This window comes from Pan troglodytes, chromosome 6 (genome assembly GCF_028858775.2).
Source record: "Pan troglodytes isolate AG18354 chromosome 6, NHGRI_mPanTro3-v2.0_pri, whole genome shotgun sequence".
NCBI lineage: Eukaryota > Metazoa > Chordata > Mammalia > Primates > Hominidae > Pan > Pan troglodytes.
In genome coordinates, this window is record NC_072404.2 from 82,909,918 (window position 1) to 82,936,053 (window position 26,136).

The window sequence follows — 26,136 nt, forward strand, 5'->3', positions numbered from 1 at the left end:
TATAGAACTGTGATTATTATTATAATTTTTGAGACGGAGTTTTGCTCTTGTTGCCCAGGCTGGAGCGCAATGGCACAAACTCGGCTCACCGCAACCACCCCCTCTCGGATTCAAGCGATTCTCCTGCCTCAGCCTCCCGAATAGCTGGGATTACAGGCATGCGCCACCACGCCCGGCTAATTTTGTATTTTTAGTAGAGACAGGGTTTCTCCATGGTGCTCAGGCTGGTTTCGAACTCCCGAGCTCAGGTGATGCGCCCGCCTCAGCCTCCCAAAATGCTGGGATTACAGGCGTGAGCCATCGTGCCCGACCAAACGTACCTATTTTTTTCCCCCCACCCCGAGACGGAGTCTCGCTCTGTCGCCCAGGCTGGAGTGCAGTGGCACGATCTCCGCTCACTCCAAGCTCCGCCTCCCGGGTTCACGCCATTCTGCCTCAGCTTCCCAGTAGCTGGGACTACAAGCACCCGCCACCACGCCTGGCTAATTTTTTGTATTTTTAGTAGAGACGGGGTTTCACCGTGTTAGCCAGGATGGTCTCAATCTCCTGACCCCGTGATCCGCCCGCCTCGGCCTCCCAAAATGCTGGGATTACAGGGGTGAGCCACTGCGCCCGGCCCAGACGTACCTATTAAAGAGACATCCTGGCTGGGCACAGTGGGTCACGCCTAATCTCAGCACTTTGGGAGGCAGAGGCGGGACAATTGCTTGAGGCCAAGAGTTCGAGACCAGTCTGGGCAACAAAGTAAGACCCCGTCTCTACAAAAAAAATAAAAAATAAAAGGTAGATCCAATTCATTCAAATAGTATTCACTAGCACCTACAATGTTCCGAGCCAGGTGCTGAGTATCATGGGAGAAAAAAAAAAAAAAGCCAGAGTCACAGTTCTGGCAGGGCGTGGTGGCTCACGCCTGTAATCCCAACACTTTGGGAGGCCGAGGCCGGTGGATCACCTGAGATCAGGAGTCCGAGACCAGCCTGACCAACATGGTGAAACCCTGTCTCTACAAAATACAAAAAATAGCCGGGTGTGGTGGCGCGCACCTGTAGTCCCAGCTACTCGGGAGGCCGAGGCAAGAGAATAGCTTGAACCCGGGAGGGAGAGGTTGCAGTGGGCAGAGACTGCACCACTGCACTCCAGCCTGGGCAACAAGAGTGAAACTCCGTCTCAAAAAAAAAATAGTAATAATTTTGGGAGGCCTAGGCGGTCGGATCACCTGAAGTCGGGAGTTTGAGACCAGCCTGACCAACATGGAGAAGCCCCGTCTCTACTAATAATACAAAATTGGCCGGGCGTGGTGGTGCACGCCAGTAATTCCAGCTACTCGGGAGGCTGAGGCAGGAGAATCTCTTGAACCTAGGAGGCGGAGGTTGCGGTGAGCCGATATCGCGCCATTGCCCTCCAGCCTGGGCGACAGAGCGAGACTCCGTCTCAAAAAAAACAAAAACCAAAAAACAAAAAACTAAGTACGTCTTTTAATCTATTTCTCCAAAGAAGCTTCTATATTCTACTTTCCAGCCAGCCCCTAGAAACAAGCAGTATACTTCTACCCAGATCTCAACCACACTCTCGCCCAGAAGTTAACTCTGGGGTGAGCAAAGCTGGCCCCCACGTTGTCCTTCCGCAGAACCTTTGCTAGGGTAAACTCCCGGGGCCACTTCCCGCCAACCCCTCCCTGCAGCCCAGCCCCACCCGCGCATCCCCGGGCGTGGCCGAGCACGGCGCCTTTAAGAAGGGGGAGGCGCCCAAGAGGAAAGACAAAGCCCCTGGCCGCGCGCTCACCCTCCCCCTCCGGCGCACCACACGGACAGTGGTGCCCGGATGTCGGTGTCGCCGTCGGTGACAGATGGCGCAGTATCTGTATATGCGAGGGGCTTCTCCGGCTTGACCTCTTTGAGTTCTCGTCCTCTCCATCCCCCGCTGTCCCCCACTTTTAACTCTGCCGTCGGAGGCCCGCACGCCTATCACGGGCGCTTACATAACGTGACCTTTCACCTCTTCAGACTGCCCTCTAGTGCGCTGCAACCCAACTACGCGACAGGGGCAGGGGGGCGGGACCCAGGCGCGGAGCGGCAGCTCCTCCGAGCCAATAGGCTGTGAGCGCTGACCAGCTCTCCGCCTATTGGAGCATTCGCCACCGGCGCCACGGGGGAGCAAGTTAGTGTGTGCGTTGGCCGGGCCGGGGGGAGGAGGGGAATCTCCCGCCATTTTTCAATAATTTCCTCCGGTGCTGCTGAGGAGGAGTCGTGACTGCTGGCCGCGGGGACCCGAAGCGGAGGTCGGCGGGGGGCTGCTGGGAGGCGCGGCGGTGTGCGCGGGAGCTCTGCGCCGTGGCGTTCCGCTCCATGACTGTCGCGCGGCCGCGCCGGCGGTGAGGGAGCCGGAGTTCGCGCCGCCCTCTCACCCCTCCCTTCCCCCACCCCACCCCCGGGCGCCTGGCGCTCGCTCCGGGCCGCGGGGCCTAGTGCTGCGCCGCGGGGCCGGCCCCAGCGGCCGCCAGTCCCCACCGCCGCCGCCGCGATGGCGCCGCTCCTGGGCCGCAAGCCCTTCCCGCTGGTGAAGCCGTTGCCCGGAGAGGAGCCGCTCTTCACCATCCCGCACACTCAGGAGGCCTTCCGCACCCGGGAGTATCCTTTTCAAGCCGCGCGAGCCGGGCTGGGCCGGGCTGGGCCGGGGTAGGGCCTGGGGCTCGCGAGACCAGGTCAGCCGCGCATCCCCCGCCCGGGGCAACTGTCAGCGCGCCCCGGCCGCTCGCGGGCCTGGAGGCTGAGTCTCAGCCTGCGCCCGCCGATCCTTCCCGGGGATCCGGCGGGGGGCGCGCACCGGCCCTGGAAGGAGAAGGGCCCGCTTCGGCCGCCCCCGGGGCCCCGCACTTTGTCCCGGGGCCTCGCCGGCGAGGAGCGCATCCCCCATACCCATTACCTCCCCCGGGTTGGCTTTAGGCCTTGAGGACCCGAGAGGGAGGAGGAGGCGTGGGGAGGAGGAGCTAGGTTTTCTCCTTTAATTTTTACAAAATTTTTAAAAAAATTTAAATGAAACCTGCAGCTTAAGTTTTGAAATTGTACTCGAGCGGCCTCGAGTACAATTTTAACAAACGCGGCCTCGTGATGCGGCGTGTGCAAGACTCAACTGCGTCTTACCCCGATCTCTGCGGGGATACTTGGCGTTTTTTTCGTCTCCCGAGGGGACTTTAGGCCGGGGTGAACTGACAGGACCCTGGGGCAGAAAACTAGGAATGAGATTCCCTGCTTAGAGGAAAGGGAGGGAAGGAAACTGCCCGTGGAGGAGCTGATGCCTGCCTTCCCTGGGCAGACACAGGTTTGAAATTTTGAAGGTTTAGAAGGAGATTGGTATTTGTTAAAATTAAACAAACAAAAAAAACCAAGACGTGAAGTTTTTATGTTGTATTTTAGGAACATGAAATTGGATGTTTTACAAAGGAAGCATCCTCTCGTCATGACTAAGATTTCTTGCATAAGCATTATCTTTTAGTGAAAAGTTGTGCAGCTTTTATTTGCCTTTTTTTTTATGGGTGCCAGAAGAATCGTTTTTGAGGCTTATCTGTAAAAAAGACAAAAACGATTTCGGAATCAAGCATTTCTTTGGTGACTGAAAGCTTTAAGAGTGAAGGCTAATGTGTTATGAGTTTTCTCAGCCCCTTCTGTTCGGAAGGACTTCATTTCTCAGTTTCTTGCTTGCTTCTGTATAGGAGGAAGTGTCTCTGAGAGTTATTTCATTTCTCCCTGATCCTCACTTTAACGCAGTACTTTAGAGGATAATCTCATTCTTGTTGGAGTGCAATTTGTGAGTGTCCCTTTGTGGGGAGTATACACACAAAGGGGCCTGGAAAATCAGTCCATGCTGGAGGAAGGCTCTTGGAGAAATAGAGCTGTAGCATCTTGGAGCTGAAGTGGATCTTGGAGGCGGTCGGGTCCTCGGGCTTGGTTTGCTGAGTTGGCCCAGAGAGTGGAGGTTGACTTGTTGAAGGTCAAATGATGAAAGAGGAGTAGAATCCACCGCTCTTCCTACCTCATCCCTGTAAGTCAATCAACAGAAGAAGGTGGAATGTTACTCCTTCACTTTCAATTAATTTAAATATTACCTCACTTTTTTGTCATTATGGTATAAGGTAAGGCACTTTAAAGTGGAGGGGTGGTAATCTGGTTTTTTTCTTGTCCTGTGAAGACTTGGAATGTTTTGGAGAAGTTCCACTAGCTCTACCAAATACTGCATTATGCCGAAGTACCCCACTTTTTTTTTTTTTTTTTGAGACGGAGTTTCCCTCTTGTTAACCCAGGCGGCAGTGCAGTGGCACGATCTGGGCTCACTGCCATCTCCGCCTCCAGGGTTCAGGTGATTCTCCTGCCTCAGCCTCCTGAGTAGCTGGGATTACAGGCGCGTGCCACCACGCCCGGCTAACTTTTTGTGTTTTTAGTAGAGATGGGGTTTTACCATGTTGGCCAGGCTGGTCTCAAACTCCTGACCTCAGGTGATCCGCCCATCTCGGCCTCCCAAAGTACTGGGATTACAGGCGTGAGCCACCGCGCCTGGCCAGTACCCTACTTTTTAATACATTCGAATCGGCAGTGGAGTAGCAACTTGTGAGAATCCGACATGTACTTTTCCAATGTCATTAATGTTTTGAGCCGTTGATGGATGCTCACACTTTCAGATGATACTTTCTCAGGTCTGGTTCTAGCAGAGTATAAGAAACATGCCATAGAGAAAGAGACCATTTCTAAGTATATTTCAGGTACTGAGCTATGTAAAAAATGGTTGTAGGGAGTTAATTTAGGACTGGCAACGCAGGCTTTTTCATATTATTGAATGAATGAAATTGAAATATATATATGAAGAGTTTTGATGGTAACAATTTAAAACTGAAACCGGAAACATTTTAAGTGGTATGTATTTAATAAACATTCTTCATTTTTTAATTTCCCATAACAGCATTTAGAACTGTTTTAACAAAAGAAGTCTTAAAACATATTATATATTGGGGGGAAATTGCTCTTTCGGGAATTTCTGCAAGTGGAAGCACTTTGAGGATGGCTTTTAAACAATTGTACTGTATGGTTGGCGGATTGGCATATTTCTTTATTAGGCTATTAGTGGTTTCATAGAGGAGAACAAATATGTGGTTGGGTAACAACTGCCTTTGAAGTAGTATTCCCAGTTCTCAACTTATATTTACAATTATGTTTTTAATGGGACTTGATATTTTAATTTTCTTTTAATACCTACCTTTTGATTGCATGTATCACATAACTTTGTGTGATATTTTACTGACTTAAAGCTGTATGTTGGTATGTTCTTGGAGTATATTGTGAATCTTCATTAAACTTAGTGGAAGTTGTGAGTAATGCACACATTTAATGACTAGGTGTTATATATTGGTGATTATGTTGATTGTACTGTAGCTTTGTATGGTACTTTACTTCCTAAGGTATTCTCACAGGGAGGACACTAGATCTTGGAAAACATTAACTTTATCAGAATCAGTTCTTGATGTGACACTGACTGTATTTAAGTCAAGATAGGTTTTAGGCAGGAATTGGAGCTACAAGCAGCCTGTTGTAGATGAGTATTTTTGTTGTGTTACTTCAACTGTCATAGTTTCTAAAGCTTAGAAATAACTAGTTCATGACCTTTGTAGCATCATTATGTGAGAATTTATTGAGGGTATGATAATGAGGGGCTTATTCATACTGTTAATCTGGCTCTACACAAGTGTGACTAGAGCATGTTTTTGTTTTGTTTTAAGAGATGGAATCTTGCTGTGTTGCCCAGGCTGGAGTGCAGCAGCTGTTCACAGACGAGGTGGTAGCACAGGGAAGCCTTGAACTGGACTCAAGAGATCCTCCTGCCTCAGCCTCCAGAGTAGCTGGGACTACAGGCACGCACTACTGCGTCTGCCTTAGAGCATGTGTTAAGAGTTGAGTAGCTATAGATGGAGTTAAGTTGTAGTTGTAAGATAGAGTTTTACTGGACATTTGGAATACTGAGCTCTTAACGTTGATTTTTATTTTTATTTTTATTTATTTATTTATTTATTTATTTATTTATTTATTTTTTGAGATGGAGTCTCGCTCTGTCGCCCAGGCTGGAGTGCAGTGGCGCGATCTAGGCTCACTGCAAGCTCCGCCTCCCGGGTTCCCGCCATTTTCCTGCCTCAGCCTCTTGAGTAGCTGGGACTACAGGCGCCCGCCACCACGCCTGGCTAATTTTTTTTTTTTTTTTTTTTTTTTTGGTATTTTTAGTAGAGATGGGGTTTCATTGTGTTCGCCAGGATGGTCTTGATCTCCTGACCTTATGATCCGCCCGCCTCGTCCTCCCATAGTGCTGGGATTACAGACGTGAGCCACCGCGCCCAGCCTGATTTTTATACATTCTTTAAAGTAATACGTTATGCCATATTAGACTTGTTTTTAACTTAAAGACAGTCTGGAGTCTTTAAGAGAAAAAATCGAGTAAGAGAGAAAATCGAGTAAAAAGCACATCTTGAGTTGGCTCACTCTTTGCCATCTTCTGACTTAGAGCACTTAGGTTAGTTACAGTTATGCTTGTTTGACTCTATACTTTTCTGGGCCACGTCTTTTCAGGATATCAAGTACTTAATTGAAAGAAACAATCCCTGCAAGACTGAAGAGAACAAAGCAGCAGCATATTGTGATAAGGAGGTAGCTGATGGCAAAGTAGATGCATAATGAGATAGTCTAGGATTCGAAAATATCTTATCTTTTATAGCTTACACAACCTTTGGAGAATTGCTTTGACATTTTGTCTGCAATTATATGTGCAGCAGTTGCTGGAACATAAAAACCTCAATTGGCATTTGCTCTGAGAGGTTATTTGAGAGTGAGTGACTTATTTTGGTAACCTAAAATCTGAAATAGGATTTAGAGGCAGCTGACTCAATATCCTTCTGATGGGCCTTTTTGCCTTTTCATTTTCATTTTTTTTCTTGCTTTCCCTTTTTTTCTTATTTATTTATTTATTGAGACAGGGTCTCACTCTGTTGCCCAGGCTGGAGTGCAGTAATGTGTGATCATGGCTTACTGCAGCCTCCAACTCCCCAGGCTCAAGTGATTTCTTCCCACTCAGCCTGCTGAGTAGCTATAACCATAGGTGCACACCACCACGCCTAATTTTTGTATGTTTTGTAGAGACGAGACGAGGTCTTGCATAGTTGCCCCGGCTGGTCTTGGATTTCTAGCCTCAAGTGATCCTCCCGCTTCAGCCTCCCAAAGTGCTGGAATTACAGGTATGAGCCGCTGTGTGTGGCCTTACTTTCTCTTTTTTTTTTTTTTGAGCTGGGTTATTGCTGTGTCGCCCAGACTGGAGTGCAGTGGTGCGATCTTGGTTCACTACAACCTCCACCTCCTGGGTTCAAGCAATTCTCCTGCCTCAGACTCCCGAGCAACTGGGATTACAGGCGCCCACTACCATGCCTGGCTAATTTTTTGTATTTTTAGTAGAGATGGGGTTTTACCACGTTGGCCAGGCTGGTCTCGAACTCCTGACCTCAAGTTGATCCACCGGCCTCAGCCTCCCAAAGTGCTGGGATTACAGGCGTGAGCCACCATGCCCAGCCTTGCTTTCTCTTAATATAATTACCAGAACAGTTACACAAACTTAAAATAGCCGTTGTTAGGGGTTGTAGGAAATTCTTTTACAGTTTTTTTTTTTTTTTTGAGACAGTCACAGTCTGTTGCCCAGGCTGGAGTGCAATGGTGCAATCTTGGCTCACTGCAACCTCCGCCTCCCAACTTCGAGCAATTCTCCTGCCTCAGCCTCCCAAGTAGCTGGGATTACAGGCGCCTGCCACCATGCCTGGCTATTTTTTGTATTTTTAGTAGTTTCACCATGTTGGCTAGGCTGGTCTCGAATTCCTGACCTCAGTGATCCACCCCCTCGGCCTCCCACAGTGCTGGGATTACAGACGTGAGCCACCGCGTCCGGCCCCACATTTTATAATCAGTTTGACTAGGCAATTAATTTTAAGTTAATACTGTCAGAGGACATTTTCTGAGATGTATACTTTAGGTTTCAGTGCTGTCCAACAAAAGTATAATGTAAGCCATATGTAATTTAAAATTTTGTAGTACTCTCATATTAAAAAAAGAAAAAAATGGTGGGAAAAAAGAAAACAGCTGGATGCGGTGGTGTGCGCCTGTAGTCCCAGCTACTCAGGAGGCCAAAGCTGGAGGATTCCTTAAACCCAGAAGCTTGAGACCAGACAAGGCAATGTAGTGAGACCACCATCTCCAAAAACATAAATAAATAATAAAAAAGAAAACCACATTTTTCTCTTAACTTTTGAGTGGAGTCTCGCTCTGTAGCCCAGGCTGGAGTACAGTGATGCCATCTCGGCTCACTGCACCCTCCACCTCCTGGGTTCAAGTGATTCTCCTGCCTCAGCCTCCCGAGTAGCTGGGACTACAGGCACGTGCACCACACCTGGGTCCTTTTTTGCACTTTTTAAGTAGAAACGGGGTTTCACCGTGTTGGCCAGGCTAGTCTGGAACACCTGGCCTCAAGTGATCCGTTCCCCTCTGCCTCCCAAAGTGCTGGGATTACAGGCGTGAGCCACCACGCCCTTCCACATTTTTCTCATTTTAAGACCAAGGCTGACACCTGGTATGGTTGTTCATGCCAGTAATCCCAGCACTTTGGGAGGCTGAGGCAGGTGAATTGCTTGAGCCCAGGAATTTGAGATCAGCCTGGACAACAGTGAATGAAACCCTGTCTCTACAAAAAAAAATAGAAAAATTAGCTGGACATGCTGGCGTTTGCCTGTGGTCCCAATTACTTGGGAGGCTGAGGTGGGAGGATCACTTGAGTCCAGGAGGCAAAGGTTGCAGTGAAGCGAGATGGTGCTATTGCACTCCAGCTTGGGTGACAGAGCAAGACCCTGCTTCAAAAAAAAAAAAAAAAAAAAAGGGAACAAGGCTGGAGGGGCAGACCCTGTGTGTGAAGGCTGGAGGGGCAGACCCTGTGTGTGACATGTCTTGCTTGCTAGTGGCACAAAGAAAGAGCTAGAAGACATCATGACTTTAAGCCTCTTCCGGGAAGTGACATATATTACATCTGCTCACATCTATTGGTCGAAACCAGTCACGGGGTCAAGCTTGATGTTAATGGAGAGGGGAGGTACATTCCTCTTCAGGGACCTTGTAGACAAGCCACATGGCAGTGGGTGGAGATGTAAAAATCCCCTCTTATGGAAAGGAGGTGAATAGTTAGAAACTAATACAATCTATCATATTTGAAGGTTCAATGAATGTTTTCTGGGAAAAGTTATTTTTGAGATCTAAAGGATGATTAGAATTTAGACGAATAATAGAGGACTGTATATTCTTAGCAGAGAAGGTGTGATGAGTTCGTCGTGATTGTGTGAGTTTGGAGGTTCTTTTTTTTTTTTTTTTTTTTTTTGAGACGGATTCTCACTCTGTCATCCAGGGTGGAGTACAGCTGTGTGATCTTGGCTCACTGCAACCTCTGCCTTCCTCATTCAAGCAGTTCTCTGCCTCAGCCTCCCGAGTAGCTGGGATTACAGGCGCCCGCCACCACGCGTGGCTAGTTTTTGTATTTTTAGTAGAGACAGGGTTTCACCATCTTGGCCAGGCTGGTCTTGAACTCCTAACCTCGTGATCCACCCACTTCAGCCTCCCAAAGTGCTGGGATTACAGGCGTGACCCACCATGCCCAGGCTAATCTTTTTTTAGACAGTCTCCCTCTGTTGCTCTCCATCACAGCTCACTGCAACCTCCACCTCCTGGGCTCAAGTGATCCTCCCACCTCAGATCCCTGAGTAGCTGGAACTACAGGCCTGTGCCACCACATTCAACTAATTTTTTTTTAATAGAGATGGGGTTTTGCTATGTTGCCCAGGCTGCTCTTGAACTCCTGGGCTTGAGCGATGTTCGTGCCTGGGCCTCATAAACTGCCACTATGCAGTTTTGTTTTTTTTTTTTTTGACACTGAGTTTCACTCTTGTTGCCCAGGCTACAGTGCAATGGCATGATCTCAGCTCACTGCGACCTCCGTCTCCAAGGTTCAAGCAGTTCTCCTGCATCAGCCTCCTGAGTAGCTGGGATTACAGCCGCACGCCACCACGCCTGGCTAATTTTTTGTATTTTTAGTAGAGACGGGGGTTTCACCATGTTGGCCAGGCTGGTCTCGAACTCCTGACCTCAGGTGATCCACCTGCCTTGGCCTCCCAAAATGCCAGGATTATAGGCGTGAGCCACTGTGCCTGGCCGGCCCCTACTTTTTTTTGTTTTGTTTTTTTCTGGCCCCTGCTTTTTAAAGTAACAACTCTAGGTTGAACATCCCAAATCCATAAATCAGAAATGCTCCAAAATCTGAAAGTTTTTGAGCCCCAACATGATCCTCAAAGGAAGAGCTCATTGGAGCATTTTGGATATTTGGATTTGGGATGCTGAACTAGTAAGTATAATGCAAACACTCCAAAATCTGAAAGAAATTCAAAATCCAAAATACTCCTGGTTCTAAGCATTTTGGTTAAGGGATCCTCAACCTATAATAATAAAAACTCACTGTTCTCTCTTTAAGACATATTTGTTAATGTATTTCTCTTACATTCTCTCTGATGACACAGTGAGTTTTTTTTTTTTTCTTTTAATAGTTTTTTGTAAAGTCGCTATGTTCAGGCTGGTTTTGAACCCCTGGGCTCAAGATCCCCCCACTTTGTCCTCCCAAATGCTGGGATTGCATGTGTAAGCTACCATGCCTGCTGGAGCTTCTTAAATATGGCTAAATAATGTGTTAGAATGTTATCAAGCTTTTTGAAAGCTTAAATAAGTCCACTTACTGATTCCTCCTCTGTCCTTATTTTACTACCCATCCCTTCCACTCCCCTAGTGCAGTAGACAAAAATAAGACAAATCCGTCTTGGGATAATGTCCTATGGAAGCCGTTCCGTTGCTCTTCTCTGGGTATAAGTTTGAAAATTTTTCGGTGATTGGATTTACATAGCTGTATATGGAAGTCTGACTCAGGTTTTTACTCAAACATTCTATATATTTTGTTTAATCACTTAGATATTAGCACCACCCCTGTAAGGAAAATAGATTTATTACTCAGTTTTAGCAGATCTGGGGAAAGATCCACAATGAGCAAAGGTGCTTATACTATTGGATAAAGTTACTATTTTGGATTACCTGTGGGTTTGTTCTTGTTTGCGTTTTTGCTGATCATAACCTTGGAAAACCAAGCATCTATATTTATTAAACATGTGGCTGGGCGTGGTGGCTCACACCTGTAATCCCATAACTTTGGGAGATTGAGGCAGGAGGACTGTTTGAGCCCAGGAGTTCAAGACCAACCTGGGAAATGTGGTGAGACCCTGACTCTGCAAAGATAAAAAATGTAGGTGGGCATGGTGGTGTGCACCTGTAGTCCTAGCTACTCAGGAGGCTGAGGCCCAGGATTGCTTGACCCCAGGAGGTCAAGGCTACAGTGAGCCATGATCCCACCACTGCACTTCAGCCTGGGTGACAGAGTGAGACCCTGTGTCAAAAATAAATACATAAATAGATAAAAATGAGCTAGGTGCTGCAGTGTAAGTCTGTAATCCCAGCTATTCAGGAGGCTAAGGTAGGAGGATCTCTTGAGCTCAGGAGATCCAGGCCAGCCTTGTTTCTAAAAACAAAAATTAGAATATGTGTTTATTTGTTAGATAGTATTGTAGAGGAAACTGTTTAAATACTTTTATTTCAACCACTATAAAATGTGTCACTTGGAATATACAGGTATTGTTCACTAACTTTCTACTTGTGTCAGTTGATTTTCTTACATAGCATCTGTTGCTGTGCTTAAAAGTAAATTAGTTACTTGCCGTTTGAATTTGGAAGTGGCCGGCTGATGGTGAATTCCAGTTGGTTTTGTGTGGAAAGTTGCCATATTTACGCTACCAACTTGATGTTTTTCTTTCCCTCGTCTCCCTCACGAAGACTGTCTAAATGGCTAGTAAATGATCTTCTGAATCTCAGTATTATTGGAGACATCATAGAGACTGGATAAATATTATATCAAAAGTACTTTCCGGAATACTTCTAAGTATTTTATGAAATTTATTTTTTAAACCAGGGTAGCCAATCTTTTGGCCATATTGGAAGAAGAATTGTCTCGGGCCACACATAAAATACACTAACACTAAAAACAGTTGATCAGCTAAAAAAAAAAAAAAAATCACACAAAAAACTCATAATGTTTTAAGAAACTTTATGAACTTGTGTTGGGCTGTGTTCAAAGCCGTCCTGGGCCGCAGGTTGGACAAAGGTTGGACAAGCTTGTAAACTCTAAGAAGTAACATGTTTCCAAGGTGGACTGGAGGGCTGTGGGTAAATGGATCATTAATGTATGCTCAAGGTTATTCCAAACTGCCTGTGAGACTGTGGCCTAGTCACCTCATTTTACTGTAGACTGATTCCTTTTTTTTTTTTTTTGAGGTGGAGTTTCGCTCTTATCACCCAGGCTGGAGTGCAATGGTGCCATCTCGGCTCACTGCAATGGCCTCCCAGGTTCAAGTGATTCTCCTGCCTCAGCCTCCTGAGTAGCTGGGATTACAGGCATGTGCCACCAAGCCCGGCTAATTTTTTTTTTTTTTTTTTTTTAGTAGAGATGGGGTTTCTCCATGTTGCTCAGGCTGGTCTCGAACTTCTGACTTCAGGTGATCTGCCTGCCTCGGACTCCCAAAGTGCTGGGATTACAGGCATGAGCCACCACGCCTGGCAGTGGTGGACTGACTCTTAAACTTGTCTGAGTTTTCTGAAAATTTTGCTTACCTTACATTGTTATTTTTTATGACTTGTGTTTTAATGTACCTTTACTTTTTCTTATGAGTTTTTGGTACAGCGTAAGTCTTGTGTAATGAAACTTTGGTGAATTGAGGAAATCACATTTGTACTAAAATATTAATTTTTTTTTGTAAAACATGAAAAACCATTTTTATTATTTTTTATTTTTATTTTTTGTAGAGACGAGGTCTCACCATGTTGCCCAGGCTGGTCTCGAACTCCTGGTCTCAAGTGATTGTCCTGCCGTGGCCTCTCAAAATGCTGAGATTAGAGACGTGATCATCCCAGTCTGTAAATCCCATGCAGGTGCCCAGCCCATGACAATCCATTCTCATTATACTTCAGTCTTAGTCATCTTGCTTTGGGCCCTGATTCCATTTTTTGCATTTTTAAAATTTTTTTTAGTTTTTGAGACGGAGTCGCACTGTCTCCCAGGCTTGAGTGCAGTGGCGTGATCTTGGCTCACTGCAAGCTCCGCCTCCCAGGTTCACGCCATTCTCCTGCCTCAGCCTCCTGAGTAGCTGGGACTACAGGCGCCCACCACCACTCACAGCTAATTTTTTGTATTTTTAGTGGACACGGGGTTTCACCGTGTTAGCCAGGCTGGTCTCGATCTGACCTCATGATCCGCCCGCCTTGGCCTCCCAAGGTGGTGGGATTACAGGCGTGAACCACTGCGCCCGGCCTCCAATTCCATTTTTATCCTCTCATGCTACACATTTTAAAAAGGAGACTAGATTTTTTTCTGTATATAAGTATCTTATGGGTATGGGTTTGTCGTCTCTGTTGCTTGCATATTGTTTTCCTGAACTACTGCCAACAGAGAGTATGAAGCCCGCTTAGAAAGGTACAGTGAGCGCATTTGGACGTGCAAGAGTACTGGAAGCAGTCAGCTAACACACAAGGAAGCCTGGGAGGAAGAACAGGAAGTTGCTGAGCTGTAAGTAATGGAAGTATTGCTCTTTGCCACCATCTTCACATTGTTAGGAAAGGAGGGAATATTAACCCTAAAGCAGTATGTGTATTTAAGTTTATGGGGCACAAATTAGACTATATTACATTAGTGTACTGTATGGGTTTCTGGGTTCCTTTGCCTAATGGCATTTTGCAGTAGCAATATGGAATATTTATTTAGTTATAGGTGCACTTGTTTAGGTATTTACCAGGCCTTTGAGTGTTCCTGCTCCATACTTTGACCTTGTAAGTACTCTGGTAATGTGGTTTATTCTTTTTTGCTTTTTCTTTTTTTGAGACGGAATCTCGCTCTCGCCCAGGCTGGAGTGCAGTGGCACGATCTCGGCTCACTGCAAGCTCCGCCTCCCGGGTTCAAGTGATTCTCCTGCCTCAGCCTCCCAAGTAGCTGGGACTACAGGTGCCCGCCACCAAGCCCGGATAATTTTTTGTAGTTTTAGTAGAGATGGGGTTTCACTATGTTAGCCAGGATGGTCTCAATCTCCTGACCTCGTGATCCTCCCGCCTTGGCCTCCCAAAGTGCTGGGATTACAGGCGTGAGCTACCGCACCTGGCCCTTATTCTTATTTTTATTTTTGAGATGGAGTCTCACTCTGTTGCCCAGGCTGGAATGCAGGGGCACGATTTTGGCCCACTGTAACCTCTATCTCCTGGGTTCAAGCGATTCTCGTGCCTCAGCCTCCTGAGTAGCTGGGTCTACAGGCGCTCACCACCACGCCTGGCTAATTTTTGTGTTTTTAGTAGAGATGGGGTTTCACCATGTTAGCCAGGCTGGTCTCGAACTCCTGACCTCAAGCGACCTGCTCATTTTGGCCTCCCAAAGTGCTGGGATTACAGGCGTGAACCACTGCACCCAACCGGGTATGATAATTAAATTTTTTTTTTTTTCTAGTTTAATAAGTGAAAAGCGTTAAATCATTGCTGTCCTTTTGCAACAGCTCTGGTGTTCAAGTCACGTTTCCAACATGTTAACGCTTCCCGGTTTCCTTTTTTTTAAGAGGCACAGTTTCGCTCTGTTGCCCAGGGTGGAGTGCAGTGGTATGCACATAGCTCCTGGGATCAAGCCAACCTCTTGCCTCAGCCTCTTACGTAGCTGGAACTATAGGTGCATGCCACCTCACCCAGCTAATTATTTTAGTTTTTTATAGAGGCAGGTTCTCACTCTGTTGGCCAGGCTGGTCTCAAACTCCTGGGCTCAAGCAATCCTCCCACCTGTGCCTTTCAAAGTGCTGGGACCCACTGTGTCCAGCAAACTGCATGTTTTTTTTAATCTTTGTATTCCCCAGTGCCTTACGTATATTTGCTAAAGCAGTGTTGTTTTGCTGTGAACCTAAAACTCGTAAAATGTTAAGTGTTTTTTTTTTTTTTTTTTTTTTTTTTTTTGAGACTGAGTCTCTCTCCAGCCCAGGCTGGAGTGCAATGGTGTGATCTTGGCTCACTGCAACCTTCGCTTCCCGTGTTCAAGTGATTCTCCTGCCTCAGCCTCCCGAGTAGCTGGGATTACAGGCATGTGCCACCACACCCGGCTAATTCTTGTATTTTGAGTAGAGACAGGGTTTCGCCATGTTGGCCAGGCTGGCCTTGAACTCCTGACCTCAGGTGATCTGCCCGCCTTGGCCTCCCATAGTGCTAGGATTACAGGTGTGAGCCACCACGCCCAGCCAAAAGTTAAGTCTTTTTTTTTTTTTTTTTTTTTGAGACGGAATCTCGCTCTGTCGCCCAGGCTGGAGTGCAGTGGTGCGATCTCGGCTCACTGCAAGCTCCACTTCCTGGGTTCATGCCATTCTCCTGCCTTAGCCTCCCAAGTAGCTGGGACTATAGGCACCAGCCACCATGGCCGGCTAATTTTTTATATTTTTAGTAGAGATGGGGTTTCACCGTGTTAGCCAGGATGGTCTCGATCTCCTGACCTCGTGATCCACCCGCCTCGGCCTCCCAAAGTGTTGGGAATACAGGCGTGAGCCACCGCGCCCTGCCCGAAAGTTAAGTCTTAAAATGAGGTTAGGTGCAGTGATGCATGCCTGTGGTCCCAGCTACCTGAGAGGTAGGAGGATTGTTCGAGCCCAGGAGGTGGAGGCTAGTGAGCTATGATTGTACCACTGCACTCCAGCCTTGGTCACAGAGCGATAAATGTTTGAAATGTTTGGAAAAGAAAGAAAGAAATGTTTGAATTGACTTGAATTAAATCTCTGGGTAGGTGTTTCTGTGTTTTCTTGATAACTAATTACATTTATTTAGTTTGAAGGAGGAGTTTCCTGCCTGGTATGAGAAGCTTGTTCTGGAAATGGTTCACCATAACACAGCCTCCTTAGAGAAGTTAGTAGATACTGCTTGGTTGGAGATCATGACCAAATATGCTGTGGGAGAAGAGTGTGACTTCGAGGTGAGTGCCTGTTCGTTTCTGATTTGACTTACCATCAGAGTTAGAGCTGTCATCGTAGGTTACAGAACACATTTCTATGTGTGTAAAACTGTGTTATATTTAGTATTATATTTAATGTTAAGTATTAATACTTTACGTTAATACTTGTGTGTTTTCTTGGTTTTGTTTTTTTTGAGATGGAGTCTCACTCTGTCGCCAAGGCTGGAGTGCAGTGCGCAATCTTGGCTCACTGCAACCTCATTCTCCCGTGTTCAAGTGATTCTCCCACCTCAGCCTTCTGAGTAGCTGGGACTACAGGTGTGCACCACCACGCCCGGCTAGTTTTTTGTATTTTTGGTAGAGACAGGGTTTCACCATTTTGGCCAGGCTGGTCTCAAACTCCTGACTTCAGATGATCCACCCACCTTGGCCTCCCATCAAGTATTATAAGGACTAAATTTTATTTTTATTTATTTGTTTAGAGACAGGGTTTTGTTCTGTCACAGAGTCTAGAGTGCAGTGGTGCAGTCATAGCTCACTGTATGTAGCCTTAGACTCCCTGGCTTAAGCCGTCCGCCCACCTCAGCCTTCTGAGTAGCTGGGACTGCAGGCATGTGCCATCACTCTTGGCCTTGAACCAAATTTTAGAACCACATTCATCACTGAGAATGTTTTAGTATTGTAATAATTGCAACACTTTGTTGTACTGGTCTGTCCTTTGTCTTTTTCATCCTTTTTTGATAATTCTGTTATTTTGTCTTTTTGGTTTTGATTTTTCTTTTCTTTTTTTATTTTTCGGAGACAGGGTCTTAGTCTGTCACCCATGCTGGAATAGTGCAGTTTCGCGATCTTGGCTCATTGCAACCTCTACCTCCTGGGCTCAAGCGATCCTCTCATGTCACCCTCCATGTAGCTGGGACCACAGGTGTGCGCCACCACGCCTGACTAATTTTTTGTATGTTTTGTAGAGATGGGATTTCACCATGTTGCTCCAGCTGGTCTCTAACTCCTAAACTATTCTCTTGTCTTGGCCTCCCAAAGTGCTGGGATTACAGGCATGAACCACTGCCCAGCCCATGCAATGGCCATGCTAATCTTCTCCATATTATTCCAGTTTCATTATATGTGCTGACAAAGTGAGCACGTAGTTGTTACTATGTTGAAAAGACTTGCAGGCCGGGCGTGGTGGCTCACACCTGTAATCCCAGCACTCTGGGAGGCTGAGGCAGGTGGATCAGGAGTTCAGGAGATCGAGACCATCCTGGCTAACACGGTGAAACCCCATCTCTACTAAAAATATAAAAAATTAGCCGGCCGTGGTGGTGGGCGCCTGTAGTCCCAGCTACTCGGGAGGCTGAGGCAGGAGAATGGCGTGAATCTGGGAGGCGGAGGTTGCAGTGAGCCGAGATCGTGCCACTGCACTCCAGCCTGGGGGACAGAGCAAGACTCCATCTCAAAAAAAAAAAAAAAAAAGACTTTAAGACTTTTTTTTTTTTTTTTTTTCCCTTTGAGGTGGAGTCTCGCTCTTGTCGCCCAGGCTGGAGTGCAATGGCGTGATCTCGGCTCACTGCAACCTGCGCCTCCCTGGTTCAAGTAATTCTCCTGCCTCAGCCTCCTGAGTAGCTGGGACTACAGGCGCCTGCCACCATGCCCTGCTAATTTTTTATTTTTGGTAGAGACGGGTTCTCTCCATGTTGGTCAGGCTGGTCTTGAACTCTTGACCTCGGGTGATATGCCTACTTCAGCCTCCCAGAGTTGGGATTACAGGTGTGAGTCACTGCGCCCGGCCTCAGACATGTTTAATCCAAGTCCTCGCTGTAATGAGAGTTGGACTTTTTCTACTTAAAATTTTTTTTTTTTTTTTTTTTTTTTAAGATGGAGTCTCGCTCTGTTGCCTAGGCTGGAGTGCAGTGGCATGATCTCAGCTCACTGCAAGATCCGCCTCCCGGGTTCACACCATTCTCCTGCCTCAGCCTCCCGAGTAGCTGGGACTACAGGTGCCCACCACCACGCCCGGCTAATTTTTTTGTATTTTTAATAGAGACGGGGTTTCACTGTGTTAGCCAGGATGGTCTCAATCTCCAGACCTTGTGATCCACCTGTCTCGGCCTCCCAGAGTGCTGGGATTACAGGCATGAGCCAGTGTGCCCGGCCTTATTTGTTTTTTAATTATCCAGTCAAAATAGCTAAAGGATAACTATTACAAAAGTGATACCGAACACTAAAGCAATCCCTATATAATCTTGTAACAGCTGAAAGTAAGATTCAGGAGAAAAAACTAAACAGTTGTTAAATATCTATCTGTATGTACTTGACACTGGGCTAATTGCTTTACATAATGTCTTGCAGAATTTGCACAGAAATCTTGAGGTGGTAGGTAGCCTTGTACATTTAAATGACATGTTGAGGTTGATACATACTAGTTATGAGTGCTTTCAGCCGTTATGTAGCGAAATTGTAATAGTAGTCCGTAGTTCTCAAACTTTGGCGTGATACTTAAGCTACTGAAAATGCGTTCTTGGCTGGGCATGGTGGCTCAGGCCTGTAGTACCAGCACTTTGGGAGACCAAGGTGGGTAGATCACCTGAGGTCAGGAGTTTGAGACCAGCCTGGCCAACATGGCGATACCCTATCTCTCCAAAAAATACAAAAATTAGCCAGATATGGTGGTGCATGCCTGTAGTCCCAGCTACTCGGGAGGCCGAAGTGGGAGAATTGCTTGAACTGTTTTTTTTTTTCCCTCTCAGGACAAATGTTTAATTTGCTTCTCCATCATGCGTGAACTGTTCTTCAGCCCATTCCTTGAGAGTTCAGAAGGTCTAGGATAGACCTAACATTTTTCAATTCTCACAATCTGCAGGGTGGTAGTGATGCTGTTACATGAGGTACAACACTTTTAGTAGTACTGGCTTAAACAAGACAGACGTGATTATCTCATGTAGTAAGTCTTAGATAGTTCCAAGTTTGGTATAGAGGCTGAATACTATTGTCAAGGACCTAGACTTTCTCTGTCTCTCTGTTCTGTTCTTCTCAGTGTGTTGAGTTCTGGTCCTTAGCTTTGCTGTCCCTTGAGTTGTGAAAAAATGTGACTGTATTCAGAGTGAGGGAATACTTATCAAAGCAGGCTAAGAAAATCTTTCCAGAAGCGTATCTGGAAAAATCTTTCTTGAAGCATAAAATAGAAAGCTCCACCCTTTATCTTTACACGTTATTGGCTAGACCTTGGCTTACATAACCACCCAGAGCTGCAGCGGGGGCTGAGAAAGAGAGTATCTTCCTTTGTATTTAAGTCTCAAAAGAGACAGGCTGGCAAGAGAAAAGAGGGAGGGAATAGCTTGGTAGCTAGCTCAGCAGCAGTTTGTGCTACAATAGCCAGTACTTGATGGGGCCAAGATTCACACCTGTCTCTCTGGTTTCAAAGTTCTTGTTCTTTCTATGTTTCAATAATTTACTCTGACTCCTTTCTATCTCCTAGCTAGTTCTTTTTTATTTGTCATGTCTGGCAGTACTAGTGGGGTTTTTGTTTATTTGTTTGTTTTTTATTGAGACAGGGTCTTGCTGTGTCTTCCAGACTGGAGTGCAGTGGTGTGATCATAGCTCACTGCAGCCTCAGCCTCCCAGGCTCAGGCAGTCCTCCCACCTCAGCCTCCCAAGTAGCTGGGACTGTAGACACTCAAAACCATGCCTAGCTAAGTTTTTTTTTCTTTTGAGACAGAGTCTCGCTCTGTCGCCCAGGCTGGAGTCCGGTGGCGCGATCTCGGCTCATTGCAAGCTCCGCCTCCCGGGTTAATACCATTCTCCTGCCTCAGCCTCCCAAGTAGCTGGGACTACAGGCACCTGCCACCACGCCTGGCTGATTTTTTTGTATTTTTAGTAGGGACGGGGTTTCACCGTATTAGCCAGGGTGGTCTCGATCTCCTGACCTCGTGATCTGCCCGCCTCGGCCTCCCAGAGTGCTGGGATTACAGATGTGAGCCACCACGCCTGGCCGCCTAGCTAAGTTTTTTATTTTTTATAGAGAAACGGGGTCTTGCCATGTTGTCCAGGCTGGTTTCAGACTCCTGGACTCGCGTGATGCTCCCACCTTGGCCTGGCAAAATGCTGAGATTACAGGCATGAATCACTGTGGCTGACCATTAGTGGGTTCTAATCACATACTTTATATCAGTCAGTGTCCTGGCAGGAAACAGATGGCATACTCAAATGTAGTTGAATTGAGTTTAATAAAGGGGCTGTTGACAGCAGACAGCAGTCTGATCAGGGTTAAGGAAAACTTAACAAGGAAAGGTTGAGTGCCTCATACCTATCGGCAGTTGGGGAAGACTTTATCATTTCTAAACCCCAAGGAAGCAGAGGGAGGGAGTGGGTACAGGGACTAGAAAAGAGTAGCTGCTGTTGTTGAAGAGTACTATGGTAGTGAGAGAAAACTGTAACTGTAACCATCCTCCTAGGGAGGCATTTGGAAATAAACACCCCAAGGATGCTTTACTTCCATCTCCTGATTTTCTGCTGATGCTCCCTATGAACTGAACTCACCAGAATCTAGAGGGCAATGGGAGTCTTGGTGGAGGCTGTAAAGGTCAGCCTATTTAAGCATAGAGCCAGGTAGAGAAGGATGGAAATGGAATTGACATGGCAAAACGAAAATATTTTGCACACATCTGCAAGGTGAAAGAAGAAATGTTTGAGGAAAGATGGGCTGAACCCAATGGCTCCTGCCTGTAATCCCAGTACTTTGGGAGGCTGAGGCGGGAGGTTGGCTTGAAGCTAGGAGTTTGAGACCAGCCTGGGCAACATAGGGAGACCCTGTTTCTACAAAAAATAATAAAAATTGGCCGTGCATGGTGGTGCATTTCTGTAGTCCCAGCTACTTGGAAGACAGGCAGGAGGATCGCTTGAACTCAGGAGTTCAAGGCTGCAGTGAGCTATGATCGCACCACTGTACTCCAGCCTGGGCAACATAGCAAGACCCTGTCTGAAAAACAAAAAAATGAGGAAAGGGAAGAGATACTAGGGAAGTATGTATGTCCATAAACATGAAAATATGTTTAAACTCATCAATAATGCAGGAAATCTAATCGAAACCATAGTGAGATAATGTATACACATCAGATTAATAAAAAAACTTGCTGCCAAGTTTTGACAGGAATGTGGAATTGCTTATATTGTAAATAGCACATCTATTTTGGAAAGCACTCGGCATTGCTGAATACAATTGGTTATTATACATACCCTTTGACTAAGGATTTTTGCTTGAGTATTTACCCTCAGTTTTGCCGCAGGAAATCTGTGTAAGTATATTAATAGAATTGTTCATAGTAGTCCAATGAGGAGATAACCCAAGTAGCCATCAGTAGTTGAATGGATAAACAAATTGTTAAGCCACACAATACTCTATAGCAGAAAAAATGTGAACTTGAAAGAAGTCACAGAAGAATACAGTATGATTACATTTATAGAAGGCTCAAAGCAGGCAAAACTAACTCAGAATGTTTGTTATCACTGTCAGGAGGAGAGGAGAGAGTTGTTTCCACCTGAGCGTAGGCTTACTGGGAGATTCTGAGGTACTGTTAATATTCTTTTCTTTTTTGAGACAGGGTCTGGCTCTGTCGCCTAGGCTGGAGTGCAGAGGCACAACCTTGGCTTACTGCAACCTCCACTTCCCAGGCTCAAGCCGTCCTCTCACCTCAATCTCCCAAGTAGCTGGGACTGTAGCTATAATGCCTGGCTAATTGTTTTTTTTTTTTTTTTTTTTTCCTCATCCTACAGTCCAAAGGCACTGGCTAATTTTTGTATTTTTTGTAGAGATGGGGTTTCGCCAAGTTGCCAAGGCTGTTCTTGAACTCCTGAGCTCAAGCAGTCCTCCTGCTTTGGCCTCCCAAAGTGTTGGGATTACAGGTGTGAGCCACTGGGTCTGGCCACTATTAATGTTAAGTACTTTAACCTGTATGGTGGGTACACAGGTGTTCATTATTTATAAAAATGTTTTGCACTCTAAGTGTGATTAAAAAAAAAGTAGATATGATGGACATTGGAAGGGTGCCACAAACATTGTCCCAATATAGAGGGGTTATCCCACATATTTATTGATGACCGGCTATGTAGATAGCATGTTTTGGGTGCTGGAAAAACAGTAGTGACCAAAATCCACAGTTGTTTCTGTGTGTTTAGCATTGGTGATGAGGCCAGGTGCGGTGGCTCACACCTGTAATCCCAGCACTTTGGGAGGCCGAGGCAGGCAGATCACGAGGTCAGGAGTTCAAGACCAGCCTGGCCAACATAGTGAAACCCCGTCTCTACTAAAAATACAAAAATTAGCCAGGCATGGTGGCGCGTGTCTGTAGTCCCAGCTACTTGGAAGGCTGAGGCAGGAGAATTGCTTGAACCCAGGCGGTGGAGGTTGTAGTGAGCCAAGATCGCACCACTGCACTCCAGCCTAGGTGACAGAGTGAGATTCCGTCTCCAAAAAAAAAAAAAAAAAAAATCTTGATAAGAACTATGAAAGAAAAGCACAGAGTATTTATTAAAGTTTATAATCAGAGGAATCTAGCTTAGAACCAGAATTGGTGTTGATCCAGTAAAGCTCCTCTGAGGAGGCAACATTTAAGGTGAAGCCTATAGGGTGAGTAGGATATATCCATGGGAGAAGGGGGCATTGAGTATTTCAGGGAGAGAGAACAGGGTGTGTGAAGGCCTTTAGACAAAAGGGAACTTGATGGTCAGGAACGGGGTTTCTCAACGTTGGCATTACAAACTTCAGGACAGATGATTGTAGTAGGTGCTGTCCTGTGCATTGTAGGGTATTTAGCAGCATACCTGGCCTCTATCAACTAGATGCCAATAGCACCCTCTCAGTTGTGAAAATCAGACATTGCCATATGTCTTGGGGAAAGAAAGGAAAAGAGGTATGACAGAATTACCCCTGTACTGTACTGGGAAAACCATTGTACTGGAAGAACAGAGAAAAATCAGTGTGGTTAGACTACAGAAGGAGGGAGGATGGTGGGAATGGTAGTATCAGGTAGCCAAGGGCTAGATCTTGTACAGGTCGTCAAAGGTTAGGTCATGGTTTGAAATCTGTTGTTTTTGTTTTTGTTTGTTTTGTTTTGTTTTGAGGAAGAGTTTCATTCTTGTTACCCAGGCTGGAGTGCAATGGCGCGATCTTGGCTCACCGCAACCTCCGCATCCCAGGTTCAAGCGATTCTCCTGTCTCAGCCTCCCGAGCAGCTGGGATTACAGGCATGCGCCACCACACCCAGCTAATTTTGTATTTTTAGTAGAGATGGGGCTTCTCCATGTTGGTCAGGCTGGTGTCGAACTCCCGACCTCAGGTGATCCGCCTGCCTGGGCCTCCCAAAGCGCTGGGATTACAGGTGTGAGCCACTGCGCCCGGCCTTGAACTCTGTTGTTTTTGGTTTTGGATTTATCATAAGGGTTGCTTTGCAAAAATGGTTTGAACTCTGTTTTTTTTTTTTTTATAAACAGAGTTTTGCTTGTTGCCCAGGCTGGAGTGCAATGGCGCGATCTCGGCTCACTGCAACTTCCACCTCCCGGGTTCAACTGATTCTCCTGCCTCAGCTGCCTGAATAGCTGGGATTACAGGTGCCCGCCACCATGCCCAGCTACTTTTTGTATTTTTAGTAGAGACGAAGTTTCACCATGTTGGACAGGCTGGTCTCAAACTCCTGACTTCAGGTGACCCACCCACTTCAGCCTCCCAAAGTGCTGGGATTACAGGCATGAGCTACTGTGCCCGGCTTGGTTTGAACTCTTAATGAGCATTGGAAAAGCTTTGTAGAGTTTTTTTATTTTTATTTTTATTTTGCGAGATAAGGTCTCGCTGTGTTGCCCAAGCTTGAGTGCGGTGCACAATCATAACTCACTTCATCTTCAACGTCCCAGGCTCAAGTGATCCTCTTACCTCAGCCTCCCTAGTAGCTGGAATCACTGGCATGCACCACATCCTCGCCTGGCAAATTTTTTTTTGTTTTTTGTAGAGATGAGGTTTCACCATGTTACCCAGGCTGGTCTTGAACTCCTGGGCTCAAGCAGTCCACCCACCTTGGCCTCCCAAAGTGCTGGGACTACAGCCATGAGCCACCATGCCTGGCCAGTGTTTTTGTTTTCTTAACAGTATTTTTTGAAGAGCAGTTTTTAGTTTTGTTGAGGCTGAATAGAAAAGCAAATAAACCTTAAATATATCTATAATTATATTAAACATAAGTAGTCTAAACATTTCAGTTAAAGGGTAGACATTGACCAGGTGTGGTGTGTGCCTGTAGTCCCAGCTCCTTAGGAGGCTGAGGCGAGAGAATTGCTTGAGCCCAGAAGTTCAAGGCCAGGCTCGGCAACATAACAAAAGTCTCATTTCTTTAAAACAATAACAGAACAGTAGAAATACTCACTTTGGGCAGAAAAAGCAAGACCAAATGGTATTGCTGTGTATAAGAGAGAAACACATAGAATAAAAGTGAAAGAATGGAAAAATACATGCCATGTTAACATAAGTCAAAAGAAATCTGAAGGGGCTATGTAAGTATCAGAGGATAGATTTCAGATTAAAGAATATAACCAGGGATAAAGAAGTAGCAAGTCATTTTATAATGAAAAAAATGAGTCAGTTTGTCAAGAGGACATAGCAGTGGTTCGCACCCCTCTAATGCCCCAAGATAGGGTCTCACCCTGTCACCCAGGCAGGAGTGTGGTGGCACTGTCATAGCTTACTGCAGCCTCAAAAACCTGGGCTCAAGTGATCTTCCTGCCTCAGCCTCCTCCGTAAAGACTATGGGAATACGCCATCACGCTTGGCTAATTTTATTTTATATTGTAAAGATGGGGTCTCCCTATATTGCCCAGGCTAGCCTCAAATTCCTGGGTCTGGCCAGGCATGGTGGCTCATGCCTGTAATCCTGGCCCTACACAATTGATTTTTGATAGAGGTGGAAAGGTAATTAAGTAGAGAAAGGTGTTATTTCAACAAATGGTTCTGGAACATTTGGATATCCATATACAGTTGATTTCTTTTTTTTTAAATGTAGGCCAGGCACCGTGGCTCACGCCTGTAATCCCAGCCCTTTGGGAGGCTGAGACAAGCAGATCAGTTGAGGTCAGGAGTTTGAGATCAGCCTGGCCAACATGGTGAAACCTGGTCTCTACTAAAAATACAAAAATTAGCCTGGCACGATGGTGCGTGCCTATAGTCCCAGCTACTCCGGAGGCTGAGGCAGGTTAGAATGGCTTGAACCCAGGAAGTGGAGGTTGCAGTGAGCCGAGATCATGCCACTGCACTTCAGCCTGGGTGACAGAGAGAGACTGTGTCTCAAAAAAAAAATAATAATAATAAGTAAATACATACAAAAATGTAAATTCTTGAACTGTATTCACATATTTTAGGCTGGTACAGTGATTGCCCTTTGGCCTTGTATATTGGCATTTTACATGAATCATGAACCTAGATTGTGATCATTTATTTCATTTTTTTAGGCTGTCATATTTCAACCTAGAAGTCTGAGAAAAAAAGTTGAAAACAGTTCATTGTACTTGGATACTTTACTGTTTCAATCACTTTTTGTTAGTTGAGGAGGCATGTATATTGGATGACATATTCTAAACATCTTCAGTTTTCTGGGCGTTTATTATCTCTGATTTTCTCTACTACCTCCTCTATAGGTTGGGAAGGAGAAAATGCTCAAGGTGAAGATTGTGAAGATTCATCCTTTGGAGAAAGTGGATGAAGAGGCCACTGAGAAGAAATCTGATGGTGCCTGTGATTCTCCATCAAGTGACAAAGAGAACTCCAGTCAGATTGCTCAGGACCATCAGAAGAAGGAGACAGTTGTGAAAGAGGATGAAGGAAGGAGAGAGAGTATTAGTATGTTTGATATTAGCTTTCCTTAGTGTTTTATGAGATCCTGTTTATTTTATTATGAACACATCTTTTAGGGTTCTCTAGCAACTAAATGTGTGATTTTTTATGTA

At 45.9% G+C, this 26,136-nt stretch overlaps 1 protein-coding gene across 2 annotated transcripts in view; it reads left to right on the forward strand.

The window, feature by feature from the left end:
* The first annotated feature begins 1,755 nt into the window (after nt 1-1,755).
* Nucleotides 1,756-26,136, forward strand: part of BAZ1B (bromodomain adjacent to zinc finger domain 1B) — an 82,282-nt gene continuing 57,901 nt past the window's right edge. For both annotated transcript variants that reach the window (XM_009453307.5, XM_003318675.6), the window contains exons 1-4: nt 1,756-2,627; nt 13,648-13,764; nt 16,035-16,179; nt 25,828-26,029. In XM_009453307.5, coding sequence (XP_009451582.1) covers nt 2,521-2,627; nt 13,648-13,764; nt 16,035-16,179; nt 25,828-26,029 — 571 coding nt within the window. In that variant the 5' untranslated portion in view covers nt 1,756-2,520. The remainder of the gene's footprint in view (nt 2,628-13,647; nt 13,765-16,034; nt 16,180-25,827; nt 26,030-26,136) is intronic.